Source organism: Heterodontus francisci, chromosome 30, assembly GCF_036365525.1.
Source record: "Heterodontus francisci isolate sHetFra1 chromosome 30, sHetFra1.hap1, whole genome shotgun sequence".
NCBI lineage: Eukaryota > Metazoa > Chordata > Chondrichthyes > Heterodontiformes > Heterodontidae > Heterodontus > Heterodontus francisci.
The window spans coordinates 46,166,185-46,181,548 of NC_090400.1; the positions used below are offsets into that span (position 1 = coordinate 46,166,185).

At 39.1% G+C, this 15,364-nt stretch overlaps 1 protein-coding gene across 8 annotated transcripts in view; it reads right to left on the reverse strand.

Annotated features, from left to right (window-relative positions):
- Positions 1-15,364, reverse strand: part of synrg (synergin, gamma) — a 98,690-nt gene that overhangs the window by 64,005 nt on the left and 19,321 nt on the right. For 4 of the 8 annotated variants that reach the window (XR_010968768.1, XM_068010480.1, XM_068010478.1 and 1 more), the window contains 7 exons: positions 13,825-13,936; positions 10,341-10,613; positions 9,724-9,963; positions 7,385-7,462; positions 6,740-6,936; positions 5,368-5,613; positions 2,939-3,078 (listed from right to left, as the gene is read on the reverse strand). Coding sequence is in view for 7 of the 8 variants with exons in the window: in XM_068010480.1 (XP_067866581.1) it covers positions 2,939-3,078; positions 5,368-5,613; positions 6,740-6,936; positions 7,385-7,462; positions 9,724-9,963; positions 10,341-10,613; positions 13,825-13,936 (1,286 nt within the window). In the remaining variant the exon portion in view is untranslated. The remainder of the gene's footprint in view (positions 1-2,938; positions 3,079-5,367; positions 5,614-6,739; positions 6,937-7,384; positions 7,463-9,723; positions 9,964-10,340; positions 10,614-13,824; positions 13,937-15,364) is intronic. The other 4 variants (XM_068010485.1, XM_068010484.1, XM_068010483.1 and 1 more) reach the window with 3 other exon arrangements.

Genomic DNA, 15,364 nt, shown 5'->3' on the forward strand with positions numbered 1-15,364 from the left:
TTGCCCAGCATTCTCCTGCATTAGAACAACACACCTTGCAGTTCCACTCATTCCTCTCCCTGCAGGCACCTCACATCCCTATCTGAGCAGCTACACTCACCTTCAGCCTACTGCACCCTCACCTCACTGTCACCCTCCACAAATGGTATCCTTCCCTGACCTGCACACAAGCCATTATGAGCATTTACATCTCTCTGCTTTCTTTCCCTGCAGAGGAGAGCACACAACTTGCCGAGAGGCAGAGACCCAGGGGTGGGGAATGGGTGGCCCTCCAGTGACAGGCACCTACTCAGCTATTGGCAATGTGTGCCCACCTGCTACACTCAGATGGAGAGATTCCAGGAGGCTGCAGATATCAGCAGTGACCTGCCATGCCAGCCTGAGCCTCTGAGGGACTGGTACTCAGACATACTGAGAGAGCTGATCCTCTGCCTGTAGGTCCTGTGTTGGGGGTCTTGTCTTCTACCAGCTGGATCTCAGTATCCATCCTATCTCCCCTGTGGAGGGGCAAGGCTATACTGTTCCTGCTGCTGTTGGAACAGTTAGTGGTGGTGTAGCCTCTGATCTTGACCCTCAGCAGAAACCATGTGCAAACATTCCTTCTCGCAACTAGAGAAAACTATAAATTATAAGCAAAATCTTGTGACTTGGTTCAAGGTCCGACCTATGCTCCGAGCTGCCTTCAAACTAGTGTAATTAGGTTATAAAAACTAGAAATGCTGGAACCACTCAGCAGGTCTGGCAGCATCTGTGGAAAGAGAAGCAGAGTTAACGTTTCGGGTCAGTGACCCTTCTTCGGAACTGAAGAAGTTCCGAAGAAGGGTCACTGACCCGAAATGTTAACTCTGCTTCTCTTTCCACAGATGCTGCCAGACCTGCTGAGTGGTTCCAGCATTTCTTGTTTTTATTTCAGATTTCCAGCATCCGCAGTATTTTGCTTTTATTTTAGTGTAATTAGGTCGTTTTGTTGCAACCGTTCATTCAAGTAAAGAATCCTCTCATTTGAGCAGACTAAAAAAAAAATGCCTCGATAACAAATTTGACAGCTTATTAAAAGGGCAACAATCTCTCACTATGCAGGCAAACTATTTCCCTGCTGGGATCAGAAAAACTATACCAACTAGATAAGTGTGGCAAGAAAAACAGCTAGTGGCAGAAACACTTTCGGTTTTAGAATCATCAAATACTGCAGCACAGAAGGAGGCCATTCAGCCTAATGAATCTGCGCCAGCTCCTGCAAAGAGCAATCCTTTAAACTCACTCCCCTGCTCTTTCCTGATAATCCTGCAATTTCTCCTTCAAGTATTAATGCAATTCCCCTTTGAAGCCTACTAATGAATCTGTATCCATGGTAGCATAGTGATAATGTTACTGGGCTAGTAATCCAAAGGCTGGACAAATGCTCCAGAGACATGGGTTCAAATGCCTCCAAGGCAGCTGGGGGAATATAAATGTAATTAATTAATAAATCAGGAATAAAATGCTAGTCTCATCAATAATCATGAAACTACCAGATCATCATAAAAACCCATCTGGTTTGCTAATGTCATTCAGGGGAGGCAATCTGCCTTCCTTACTGGGTCTGGCCTACATGTGACTCTTAACTGCCCTCTGAAATGGCCGAGCAAGCCATTAAGTTCAAAGGCAATTAGGGATGGGCAATAAATGCTCACATCCCAAGAACGAATTTTAAAAAAACTGTAAGCAGTGCATTCCAAATCCTTGTGTCGCCTCTGGCTCTTTTGACAATTACCTTAAGTCTGTGTTCTCTGGTTATCGACCTTTCAATCATTGGAAACAGTTTCTCTTTATTTACTCTATCTAAACTTTCATGATTTTAAACGCCTCTCTCCTCTTCACCTTTTCTGTTCTAAGGAGAGAAACCCCAGCTTCTCCAGTCTGTCCATGTAACTGTAATCCCCTAACCTTGGAACCATTCTAGTAAATCATTCATATGCTCTTCAAAGCCTGCACATCCTTCCTAAAGTTTGGTGTCCAGAAATGGACACAATACTCCAGTTTACGGCAAAGATCATGAGACTCAGCTTTACGGCAAAATCATTCATGTGAGAACACTAACAGACTTTATTACTCAACATCAGTCTTTTCCCCTGTAATTTGAACTTTGCAAGGGAGGCAAATAAAATTTAGTCTTAAAATAACTCGGCTTCTCTAGCAATAACTAAGATATTAAAGAGCATATGGATGGATCTGAGATACCTACTGCATCTTAGATATTTTTTGGGATGATGAATGATATATATTTTTGTTCAGCAGTCAGCACAGACATATCAGCATAGTTAAAATTCCATTCGCCAACCTACTAGTTGCTTTTTGATCCAACAGGAACTGTTTGGCATTTTACTTGAACCAGCACTCATGACTAATTCAATTATAAATTTATCCCCCCTTTGATCAAAAAGGCATCAAGTAAAGGGCATTCATTCAATTGTGAAATCTGTTGGCTCAATGCTAAAATCTAACTCTCAACTCCAGTCTTAAGTTATTGGAGGGAAAATATCACCTGCCCAAATACAACAGACCAATTCATACATTTTGACAAAGGGTATTAATATTAGCAAACATTGGTCTGTTGAGCTCTTATTTTACCAATACACTATACCAATATATTTCACTATATTTAGAGCTGGGATTCTGAAACGAAGACTCCATTCAGACTTCTTGTGTAATTTTTTTTAAGGAGTCAAAGTATGAAGAAATCAGCATAGCAATGATGTCCTGCATCATATCATTTTAGCCAGCCCTGTTGATAAGCTATCCAGTTAATAAGTATACTGCTGTCACCCAAGTCATTTATTACATCTACCTTTCACTTTTATTACACTGGTAGGCTGTCTGGTTTCCAATACCGGCAACTGGAATATCAATTGGCTGGATCTAACTATGCAGATAGCTATCACATGCTAATAGTTCAAACCTGATTGTGGTCTGTGAGCTCACTGGCTTTGATAAGCTTCCAGACGCTTCACTCTTGAACCCCTTGAATGAATCGTCAGCTGTGTTAGACTTAGGAGCCTCCTGAAAATCCTGGAAATCATCGTCATCAGATTTTACAGCCTGGATAAAGGGAAGGTTTTGTTCTTATACATGTTAAAACTTGGAATTATTGTTCAGGTCATTGCTATTGCATTGAATAGCACGCCTTTTTTGCATATCAACTACATTTACTGGACATATAGTGCCCAAATAGTCACGCTGTAACAATCATCCCACATATATGCTTTAGCTAAAAGGTAAAACAAATAATAATCACAAGTAATGTGTAAAGTGTTCATGTACAACAACATTGAATTAGGTAATTTAGTCTTTGCAAGATTTCACTAAAAGTCAAGATTACAGAGACTAAAGAAGCTGCAGTACTGATGTCCATGAAAATAATCTTAGAATGGTGCAAAACTACAGCGTGTTGAGAAGAAAAACAAGAAAATGGTTGAAACACAGTATCTGCAAAGAGAAATGATAACAGGTTAACGTTGGTTCTGCTCTGTCTTTTCTCTTGTCAAATACTGATAAACCAGCATTTTAAGTTTTTATTCTCAGCATTTTCTGCTTTTATTTCAACATTTCTAGCTTGTTTCTTTTTATGGCTGATTCCCTGATTGGCAGAAAGCCTGCATTTCCCTGAAGCACCATGGGTGATGTGCCAGGGAATCAGCCCTTTTATTTTTACTTTATATCCAGACAAGTTAGATGTTTGATTTAAATAAAAGACACCAACATATCGAACGAGCTGTATGAAGAACCTTAATGACTGTATGAGTAACTTAGCAGTAAATTTTTTTGATTGAATGGTTCTCTGCTGACTTTTATGGGAAAGCTTGACAATTCTCATTAACTAACAGTTACAAATATTAGTTTTCATGAGAAGCCAGCTTTTAATAGACCTGCTTCGTAAAATATCTAGTGTCTATTGAAAAATGTATTCAGTATACAGCTAATTTTTAAACAAAAATTTTAACACTTGTAAATTTTGATTTCTTTATTTTCGAACAAGGTAACGTCAAAACTTTTATTTAATCGATGATCATTTCTCACAGTGATAACCTTACATCTGTTATTTCTTCTGCTTGACCATCATTGTCTCCCAAAACAAATCAGAACCCATGGGCAGTTACAGCATCTCAAAAAAACTAAAATAAAGCTGGAAACACAAGGACATTTAAAAAATATATTGTAAATCAAAACATGCACCAGTGGGGAGAGTAGAGGGTAAAATTAACCAGTGTCCCCAGCTCCTCATCACTGCCCACCAATGGAAAGTGCATGTTGTGTGGACACTGACAAGGACATGGTTGGGCTCAGTGATGAACGACACCCCAGGTGCAAATAGCTCAATGGCCGGGCTCACACTGGAACCTGATAATTTGGGTAAGGTACCCAGTGCCAGTGACTGTTGAGAAATGTACCCCGACACAGTAATCCTCTAAGACCATGTTTTGTCCAGTTATGTACACAGGCCCAGATTCACTCTTCAATCTGAAGGTAACTGGTGGAGTCAGCTCAATGCCAGAGATTATAGTCATTTGCAAGATGGAAAGCTGTAGTGTAGCAATAGGAACTGGCACACTGTTGTCTTCTGGTACAATTTCCACAATGTTCAGTTCATCCTTAGCACCAACTCCCAAACATATCGTCTTTAAAGCCAGTTGATGATCACAGAGCTCAACATCTGTAATTTCAAATTTTTGCGTTGTCTGTTCTGCATTCAATCCGCTTCAGAGCAGGATGGATATTAACATGTTGATATGAAAAACTGCTGACTGAGATATAGATTTATGAATATTTATCAGAATTTACCAGTTAGTTTTCAGAGTTCCCTCTGTGATTTATCTTGCATAGCATCATGCATTAGAAGACAATACATGAGTCTATTGGAAATATGCTAACGAGTAAATAAGGAATCAGCACCAAGAAAAAAAATCTTCTCAGTGTTCAATCAGACAATGGCTGAATGGCTGTTTCGAATTCCTATCTTTTCTTGTTCTTCATTATTTTTGTAGGTTGCCTTTCTGGCTTTTGAGTCAGCTGAGTGATTTTAATGTTCAACGTTTTTAAAATTCCATTCTCATTTCTATTTATTATCTCTGGTGCACTGGATTACAAAGATGATTGCTCTCCTGTTGGAACACCGAGTGCAGGCAAGATGCCCCGAGGTATATTTATGGTTAAGACCGTGGTAACAGGAAGTCACAGGTGATAATCTCAGTACTATTTCTTGTTTTGGTTAATAATTTAAAATACTTTCTTAACTAGCTCTCAATTTCAGAATTATTATTTGGTTTAGTTACTAATGTATTGTACTTGCTGAACTAAAAATGGCTGCATTAGAATAATACGTGTAGTTACCTGACTGACAGGGAAAGACGCCACAAAACCACTGGAAACTTGGGTTGCACTGCCACCCACTGGTACAGGACGGTTCATTCCTACCACAGGCTGAACAGATATAGATACAGTTGTACCAGTTGGCAGCGATATCATAGATTGCTGTGGCATTGAAGTAGGCAAAGATATCGGGGTCCCACTTAATGTAGGAATAGGAGCAGATGGAAACTGGTTGAGATTTTCAAGATTCAGTGCAGGAATGCCTCTCTGGAAAAAAAAAAAAGCACTGATTAGTAAAATGCAGAACTAAAATCACAATGGACAAACTTTTCCACAATATTCCAGTTTAAATGCTGTGCTACCTTATAATCAACTCAGACTTCTGAAGCTTTCAATTACATTCAGTTGATTACCAAACATAATATATTATATAACGAATGGGCATTATGTCCTTTGTTTACAATAGGATTGTCAATCATGATGGCAATCCTGTGTCAGTAATTCCATTGTTAATTATTCACAGTCATGAACAAGTATTGCAAGGCTGTTGCTGATGATTGATTGTAATCCAACACTTTTCAAAGACTAGCAATCACAGATTTTAAAAAGTTGCATGTTTAGTAATAAAGTTTAAATATCATTGAAAATTGTGATCCATAAAGGTTGGGGGAGTGTGTAGCAGGGGGATAAAACCATATCCATGAATTTCATAACACATATATGTCTGCCCCCATATTTTTTTTCTGGACAGCAGGTGTTGGTGATAATTCTGGTTTCCCATTTACACCTCCTCTAGTCACATCTTTTGTTTCTTTACTTGTCCCATCATCTTTTTGCCTTGCACCATCATCCCTTTTGTCACTTAATCTCTCCTGTCATCCATCCTATCGCAGATCTTCACTTTTGTTGTTTCCTTTCCACCTACCAGCCCCACTCTTTCCCTGCCTTGCTTAAAAACTGCTACATCTCCAAGTACTCCCGATCGACATCGTCCTGAAACGTTAATTGTTTCTCTCTCCACAGATGATGCCAGACCTGCTGAGCATTTCCCGCATCTCAGATTTCCACCATCCGCAGTATTTTGCTCGTGTTCAAAAAATAAATTGTCTTTGGACAATTTCAAACCAATAATCTGTGGCAAGGTGCTACGTATCAGTTATGAGCTGCTCAAGCTCCATCTGAACACCTCAATCACATTACTAACTCAGACACTTCCAACTATCTAACATGCTCAATACTAAATTTGAAAACAGAAAGCATTCAACAATCATCTGGTACATCTTAAATCCAAATATTCTGTAACATAAATTGTTAATTTGAAAATTAGAAAAAAGAAATCCAAATAATTGCATGCAAACTAATTGATTTTAAAAAATGAACTATGTTACAGTACCTGCGACATAGCTATCATAGCCAATACTGTGTAGAGTTCCTCTTTTGTAAGTTTGCCTGGTGTCGCTCGATTGGCAAAAGCCCATATCTGACCCAGCATCTCTCTCGGTAATCCCGATGAGAGAAGAATTGGGTAAAGCTTTGCTGTATCAATGCCCGCTGGGGTAATAGTGGCTTCAAGAACTTTCTTGTAGAGTTCTGTTGGAATATTTTAATGCAAGTTTTCAAGTCAGGAATGCATTTGAACCAGAACGAACATTCATATCTCATGACCTGCTGTTGTGAGATTTGGAAATCCACCCCTCTCCCAACCCCGAACAACCAAGTGCTCATTTATATCACTGTTACCATGCTACAATGAAGGAATACTGGGGAATAGGAGTAAATTATAAAATAGGAAAAAACAGTAAAGATAGAAAATTTCTGTCAGGATAAATTATAAATGAGTTTGCCTAGGGAGAACTAAAATTTACAGCAAACACCGTATCCAGCTGAATTGTTTAAATATGTAATGATCATGAATGGAAACTGTAATTGAAATCCAATTGACAGCATTATAAAACAGTGAAAAATGGACCACTTCAACATGACCTCTTTAACCATCAATTTCAGAAACAGGTTTAAACAAGTACAAAGCACATCATACCTGGGACAAGGCTGTCATTGAAGAGCCAAGGTGGTAACATCGGCTGAAGTGTTTCCTGTGTAGGATACACTCCTACACCTAAGGAAATAAAGTAAATTAACAATTACACAGGAAAATAAAATGGCCTGCCATTGTATATAATTCTTCTCTCAGAAAATACTTTCGAATGAAAGCAGCAATGTGACATGTTCGCTCAATATGCTGAGCTCCAGTGCAGAATTTCTGAAAAATGTCCAAAGTGATTAGTTAGATGATAACGAAGGAATTAAGATATTTATTTGTTTCCTTATTCGTGTTAAATTAAAGTGCAGCATTTTCCATTTATCAGTTGCTTTCCCTATTGGCTAATAAATTGAAAGTGTCAGGGCTTAAATTTCAGGAAATAATTCAAAGAGGAGTCATCACTTTCCAAGGAAATTCAGTCAGTCGCTTTATGCAATGGGCCCCAGTGTGTTTTTCTGAGGGTACCCTTGGTTCTTCGCCCCACACATTTCTTTTGATTTCCCCATGCTCCATGGGCCACGCTCAAACAGGAATCTGTTCCAAAAACTCCTCCACTTTCACCAGCAACTCGGAGGCACAAGAGGCACCACAATTACCTTTTCTTCTGGGAAACACCTGATCTCTGTTCAGTACATCTCCACAGATGAGGAGCAAAAGACTCAAAACTATGCCCCAACACACTGCGAACTACTGCAGCTTTTGAAGTCATTACACTGCCTGCTCAAAGGAAATTGTTTACACTTGTACCCATAATATGCAGGTCTGTAATTTATTTGCATCGCTAGATTTCAATGTACACGAATATAAGTTCTCCATTCAGATCCTTTATTGGTGACACCTACCAGCACCATTTTTAATTTGTAATCTTGGATCCCTCACAAAGACTTAGAAATACCAAATCAATAAAATCTGACAAGCCTTCATTAATGAATAGGAAATTCAAGCTTTAGCAAGGTTTCTAGTAATACCTGATTTATGGTAATGTGAAAGCATGAGAACGTAGTGTTTAATACACATAAAATGAGTGGCAATTTGATAATCTCATTACTTTAAACATGAATAGTGGTATACTGAACAGAATAATCTTAGTGGGGTGTATTGAATTCTATGAAATGACAAAAATTAGATGATAATGATACTTATTATGTTTAATTCATCGATATAATTTATTTAAATATCCTTTGGAATCAATTGAAAAAAATGAACAAAGGGGATTTTTATGAGAGGGGACGCAGCAAAAGATACAGCTACAATAGGGGCGGCACAGTGGCGCAGTGGTTAGCACCGCAGCCTCACAGCTCCAGCGACCCGGGTTCAATTCTGGGTACTGCCTGTGTGGAGTTTGCAAGTTCTCCCTGTGTCTGCGTGGTTTCCTCCGGGTGCTCCGGTTTCCTCCCACATGCCAAAAACTTGCAGGTTGATAGGTAAATTGGCCATTATAAATTGCCCCTAGTATAGGTAGGTGGTAGGGAAATATAGGGACAGGTAGGAATTAGTGTAGGATTAGTATAAATGGGTGCTTGATGGTCGGCACAGACTCGGTGGGCCGAAGGGCCTGTTTCAGTGCTGTATCTCTAAACTAAACTAAACTAAATTAAATAAAAATTATACATAGAAGCTTCTCCTGAAACACTCCGGCATCTAAAGCTCCCAGAAGGCACACATCTTCCTATCTTAAAACATCCACAAGATGATTCCACAAATATTTGCTAATTACAATCAAAAGACTTTGCAGCCAAAGAACAGAAATGCAAAGAACTACAGAAAATAATTTAATTTAAAATCTTGAAATCAATCATTAATCAAAAATAAATATGAACCTCAAGGATTTTAACTGTAAAGTAATACTACTGGCATCTGCCCCTGGTGTCTAGAGTATCAGTATTAATATACCAATACTCAGCAAAGTCAGGAACATCTTACATGGATGCTCAATGTGAAGCCTTGACTGATAAAATGATCATAGTGACTAGAAAGACATTTACTGCAATAGATATTTATTTTCCTCTATCTGACTGACTAGAGTACATGCAAAGACTAAACATGAATTGCAATGTTTAATCTACACAGAATTCTTACTGAATCAGAATAGCAGCGCTCCTTGAATAAAGTCCAGTAAAATTTGGAATAGCTCCGAGATACAAAAGCCTGTCATTCTACACGAGTGAATTATAATAGATCACAAAGACAGTAAGTGATAAGAAAAGGTGATGAGGGAATGATAATGGGTTAACAAAATTGGAAAAGTAAAATTAAAAGAAAAATATTTTTCCTGATTTTGCAGAATCCTGGTTATTAACGATTGAAGAAAATAAAAAAAAAACAAGTTTGCTCACCACTCTCTTTGGCAGGTGACTCTGGCTCTGGATCCTTTGGCATGTCTGCCGTGAAGACACCATCGAGGCTTTCAGTTTGGATGGCCCAGTTACAGGCCTTGGCACTGGACTGAAACTGAGTCGAGACTGGGGCTTTAGACCCAATTTCAGCCAAGGGCTGAGACTGGTTAAATTTAATGTGTGCCTTCTTAGGCGTGCTGAGATCACAGGAAGCAAACATTTTCTCCTCCAATGAAGGGCCTAAACAAACAGGAGGTGGAACAAGTGTTTCCCAGCTTAGTTGAGCGAACATATAACTAAGTTTCATTGAAGTTTCAGAATCCAAGATTACTCTCCTTAATTCCTAATGAAGTGGTATCAATTAAATATGTATCTATCCACAAAAAAAATCAAATGCCTTCCCTTTTGCACTAAAAACAGAAAACCTAAAATAGTTCATTGCAAGTATGTTTTATCAGGTGAAGAAAACAAATAAACTAGTTTGAAAAATTAAAAATGCTTCACATTCAAACAATTTTAATGTTATGATTTTGTTTACGTAAAACTCTCTCAGATTTTTTCAATTTGAGTGTTTTAAAAACGTTTTGACAATTTAAAATAAGTTCTGTACTTGTTACCTTGGCTGTTTTGTGCCGAATGCCCTGCTGTAGCATACAATGAAGATGCAGATGAGGGATGGGCTGAAGCAACAGGCTGGACTGGAGCTGCAGCCAGCTCAGACTGCAGCCCAGACTCTAAAGTGGGATGGAAGGGTTGGAAAGACTGGAAACTGGTGGGAGCCGCAGGTGCGGCAGATTCAGGCCCTTGAATAAAGTCACTGAATTCTTCATCATCAGGAAAGGCAGGGGATGGGGAAGGAAGAGCAGCTGATAGGGATGACTGGGGAGTATCTGTAAAAATGGATAAATCAAGATAAGGCAACACAGAAATCAAAAACTAAAAGAATTAAAAAATACATGTAGGCAAATGAGAATTAATAAAAAGTTTCTCTAAACAAGAAACAATATGTCTACTTCTAAAAACGCAACAGAAAACAAACTATGACAGCTTTTTCCAAAACAAAGACTGAAATTTTACATATAAATAACTCCCGCCCTCCAACTCCTAGAAATAAATCCTAATTTTTGTTCTGTATGTAGGAAAATTGATAACCACGTGAAACCAAGAGACAGGTTAGTAAGCTAGAGTGTGAAGATCAGCATAAACATTGCCAATGCAGACAGCCATTTATGGAAAAATGCAATACTGTACAAGTAACCCTTCCAAAGATAGAAAACAAAGTTTCACCAACAGCTGAGCTCAACAAGTAAAGACAATTCAACACTTCGTGCTGGAGAATAACAAAATACACAATATTACACACCTGTAATCTATTTAATTTCCAAAAGTTCAATTGTATACTTGTTAAATAAAATTCTTTTAGGGATTAATAAAGGATTCCTGATCAATCAGCAATTCTAAGGCCATATCTTTTTAAAGCCACATCAATTGTCATTTGCTGGGCTTATGTCAACTAAACTAGGTGTTGAATATGTTTTATTACACAAGAGTAAGAAAGTTTCCAGTAAAAACTGAAATAGCATAGTGTAAACCCTGTAAATTGGTTAAGTGCTAAAAAAGGCATGGTTTGCAATTAGTGCTAGAAGCAGCAACAAAATGGATAGAAAGAGAGAGATGAGTATTAGACATTGTGAAGGGATCAAACTATTACCCGGATGCCATTTTCTTCTGAATTGATCATGGAGCTACCACTTAATTTTTGGTTTGATTTAAATTTCTCAAATTTTTACAGTGAATGTAAAACTATTAATTCCCCTCCTGGAGCCAGTATATATGGGAACCAATTAAACAAATTGGATACATATTTGCTACATTAAAGTGTAGTGCAGCAGAACAAAATTAGCAACATGACCACCATGCTGTTCAAAATAATTCCTAAAATCTGCACAGTAGGTACATTATGAACACAGTATCATTTAAAATGATAGTACTGGACTGCAAATGAATCATGGCCTGGATGTAGATTATTGCAATAAAAATGCAAAACAACCTCTTAGCAGCAATAGTCTGGGAGAAAAAGAATGACAAATTCAAAGACAAGGGAACATTTTGCAGTTATCTATAGCATTTTCTTCCTAGTAGCTGATTACTGTTTCTCCCCAGCTAGCCTGCTTCTCATTTTGGTGAAGTGTTGGAACAGCCAACCATAACTGTACCAGGTCAGGAATGATCTGCAAAGATGGCAGCAGGCTCTAATTGTAATTACAGCTCCTCCCTCCCTGGAGTCTTATGAAACACAGCCAAGATTGCAGGGGAGCCAAAGGGTTTATGTAAACTTGTTAGTATTCTTAACACATGAAAAAGCACAAACCATATTCCCTGGTGCCTTATTAACGAACTTGGAGCCATGCTGTTAGATGCAATCTTGCTGATAGAACAGATTAGATGCAACAACATCATGACAAAACAGCATGTTAGATTTCCACATTTATTACTGCAATCTTATGTTTCAAAAAAGCACAATCAAAATTCAGGAATTCATCCACGTAGCAACTATGTTTATACAAGATGTTTAGTACAGGATGTTACAGCCGCTTCAAAAGCGCAAGACATCTTGGCATCAAGGGTAGGTGCCTTAGACAAAAAGAGTTAAACAAATAGAATGATTGTCCTAACCCAAGAGGTCATATCACCAGGAGCAAAGGAGGCTGGTTTTACAGTAATTGAAATCTGCATTATTAAGCTGGTCTGTGTTCCGTATTGTACAATTACAAGTTGCATGGAAAATGTAATTTTAAAAAGACTGGCAAGTTGCCTGGTGGTGCAACACATTGGTGTTCTAACACATTGCACTCCAACAAAGTAAGATGCATCATCAACAACTTTTAGCACAGAAACTCCTGACTTTAGCGATACTGGCCCAGATTTCTCTCCCCCACCCCAACTTTTCGCCTTTTGTCCCCTTCAGGGAAGCTACTTATGCTGGGATATAGATCATCCTTCAAGACACGTGTTGGCAAAAAGTTTGATGATGCAAGGGGAGTATCATTTTCATTGATTCTGAAGTCACCTCATGCCTCATGTACATTCAGGACTAAGAACACCAGATTGGTTTTCTTTCCCTCTCTAGTCAGGATTGCTGAACACAATTTTTGTGTTCCCATTGCCACCCAGTTGAAATCAGCTAACTCAACACAAACCAGGGATCAAGCTTGGGATCTTTCTGATCTATGTGGCTCAGTACTGCATCAGACAATGAACTTATCAACTGAGCCATCAAAAAAGACCTCTCTTTGGTTGGAGATGGGAGGCAGGGAACAGAGGCTTTGCTGATGTAGATTTAAGTCAGGAAACCATGCCTCCCAATAGTAGGTTGCACAGCACCACTGAGAAAGGCCTTTGTATTTGAGCATTGGTAGAGGGTTATGGGGTGGGGTGGGGGGGCGGCGGGGGGGGTGAGGAGTGGACACAAAAAAATTGAAGGAAATATATTTTGATAACATGGACAACATTTTCCAGCCTACAGTGATGAGATCAAGTTGAAGTTCAATTGTCAATGGCGTACTTAAAATTCCAATTTTCTGTTTAAAGGGCTGCTGTAAATCACAGCTTACAGAATTGTAATGTAGAGAGAACTTTCAGTGCTTCCCCTATTGCCTTCCTGAAGAATGGGTTGATAAAATATCTCCTACTCTTATTTCAAACATGAGTCCTGCACCTACCCTGTTCAAAACCCAACATTTTGCATCTAGTGGAATACTGGAAGAGAAGATCCCCACTCAAACCAAATCGGCACCAAGCATTTCAGTAAGCGGGTGGTCTGCAAAAAGAGATCGACACCCTATGCATTTTTTCAGGCTGATGTGCAAGAGAAAATAATTTCTATTCAGTGCCAGCTGAATATGCCTGAGCAGTAGTGGGTGGTGGGGGAGGAAAAAAAAAGGTTGTTGTTTAAGGTCAGCTTAGCTCTTTTCACGATTTATCTTCATCATAAATCACGGACAAGAGCATCTTCTTGTCAAATTAGATTCTATAAATTTGTAAATGTGGGAGCCAGTTGCTATTAGAGTGAGCTTTACTCGTTTAAAGGAGCATTGTTACCTGATTTATTGGGATGTGAAGTGGGGGCTGGGTGCATCTTTGCATCCCTTGTGAACCCAGCAAGGTTTCCTTTAATGGCTTCCAAGGCATCATCTCTGTTCTTTTCCCCCATCTGAAGTCAGAATGAAACAGAAACCAGTGAATTAATTTTAAATAATAAGAAGCTGTATTATATCTAGGAATAGTATTTTTGAGTAAAAACACATTTTCATTTATCCTAATTAAAAAGTGAAAAATAATTTAGAAAGCACTCAGGTTAAATATACTTCTTCATACCCCTGCAGTTCAAGTTTTTTTCTATATGTTCCAACAGGAAATTAGTAAATGCAAAATAACTTCCCCACAGGGACAACAGAAAAAAAAAACAGAAGGTTGAGGAAACCCACATCACTTGCTATGGAAACCACAGAGGCCGGGTAACAGATCAACCTCTTCCATAATGGCACATGGTGTGGGGATGGAGAGCTGCTCATATTTTCCTCTATTATGTGAGGCTAAAAAGGTGCCTACTTTCAGCCAAGCCACTGTGGAGCAAAGATAAGCAGAGGTTCCCTCAGAGATAGGAAGGCTAAACAGGGCTTTTCTCATAGCTCTCAGCAGTATGGTGGTGGGTAAATTGTTAGAATCTATTCTGAGGGACAGGATAAACTGCCACTTAGAAAGGTGTGGATTAATCAATGATAGTCAGCATGGATTTGTAAAGGGAAGGTCATGTCTTAGGAACTTAACCAGGAAGCAAAGGGTTGTAGTCAACGGATGTTTTTGCGAATGGAAAGCTGTTTCCAGTGGCGTTCCACAGGGCTCAGTGTTGGGTCCCTTGCTGTTTGTGGTATATATTAATGATTTGGACTTAAATGTGGGAATTTTGCCGATGACACAAAAATTGGCCATGTAGTTGATAGTGAAGAGGATAGCCGTAGACTCCAGAAAGATATCAATGGTTGGTTGAGTGGGTGGAAAAGTGGCAAATGGAATTCAATCCAGAAAAGTATGAGGTAATGCATTTAGGGACGGCAAATAAAGCGAGGGAATACACAATAAACGGGAGGATATTGAGAGGGGTAAAAGAAGTGAGAGAGCTTGGAGTACATGTCCCTGACGGTGGCAGGACAGGTAGATAGAGTGGTGAAGGAGGCATATGGAATGCTTTCCTTTATTTGCTGAGGTACAGAATTCAAAAGCAGGGATGAAATGCTGGAAATGTATAAAACACTGGTTAGGCCACAGTTGGAGTATTGCATACAGTTCTGGTCACCACATTACAGAAAGGACATAATTGCTCTGGAGAGAGTACAGAGGAGATTTACAAGAATGTTGCCAGGACTCGAAAGTTGCAGCTCTGAGGAAAGATTGGATAGGCTAGGGTTGTTTTCCTTAGAACAGAGGAGGCTGAGGGGTGATTGAATTAAGGTGTACAAAACTGAGGGGCCTAGATAGAGTAGACAGGAAGGACCTGTTTCCCCTCACGGAGAGGTCAGTTACCAGCGCACACAGATTTAAGGCGATTGGTAGAAGGAATAGAGGGGACATGAGGAAAAAC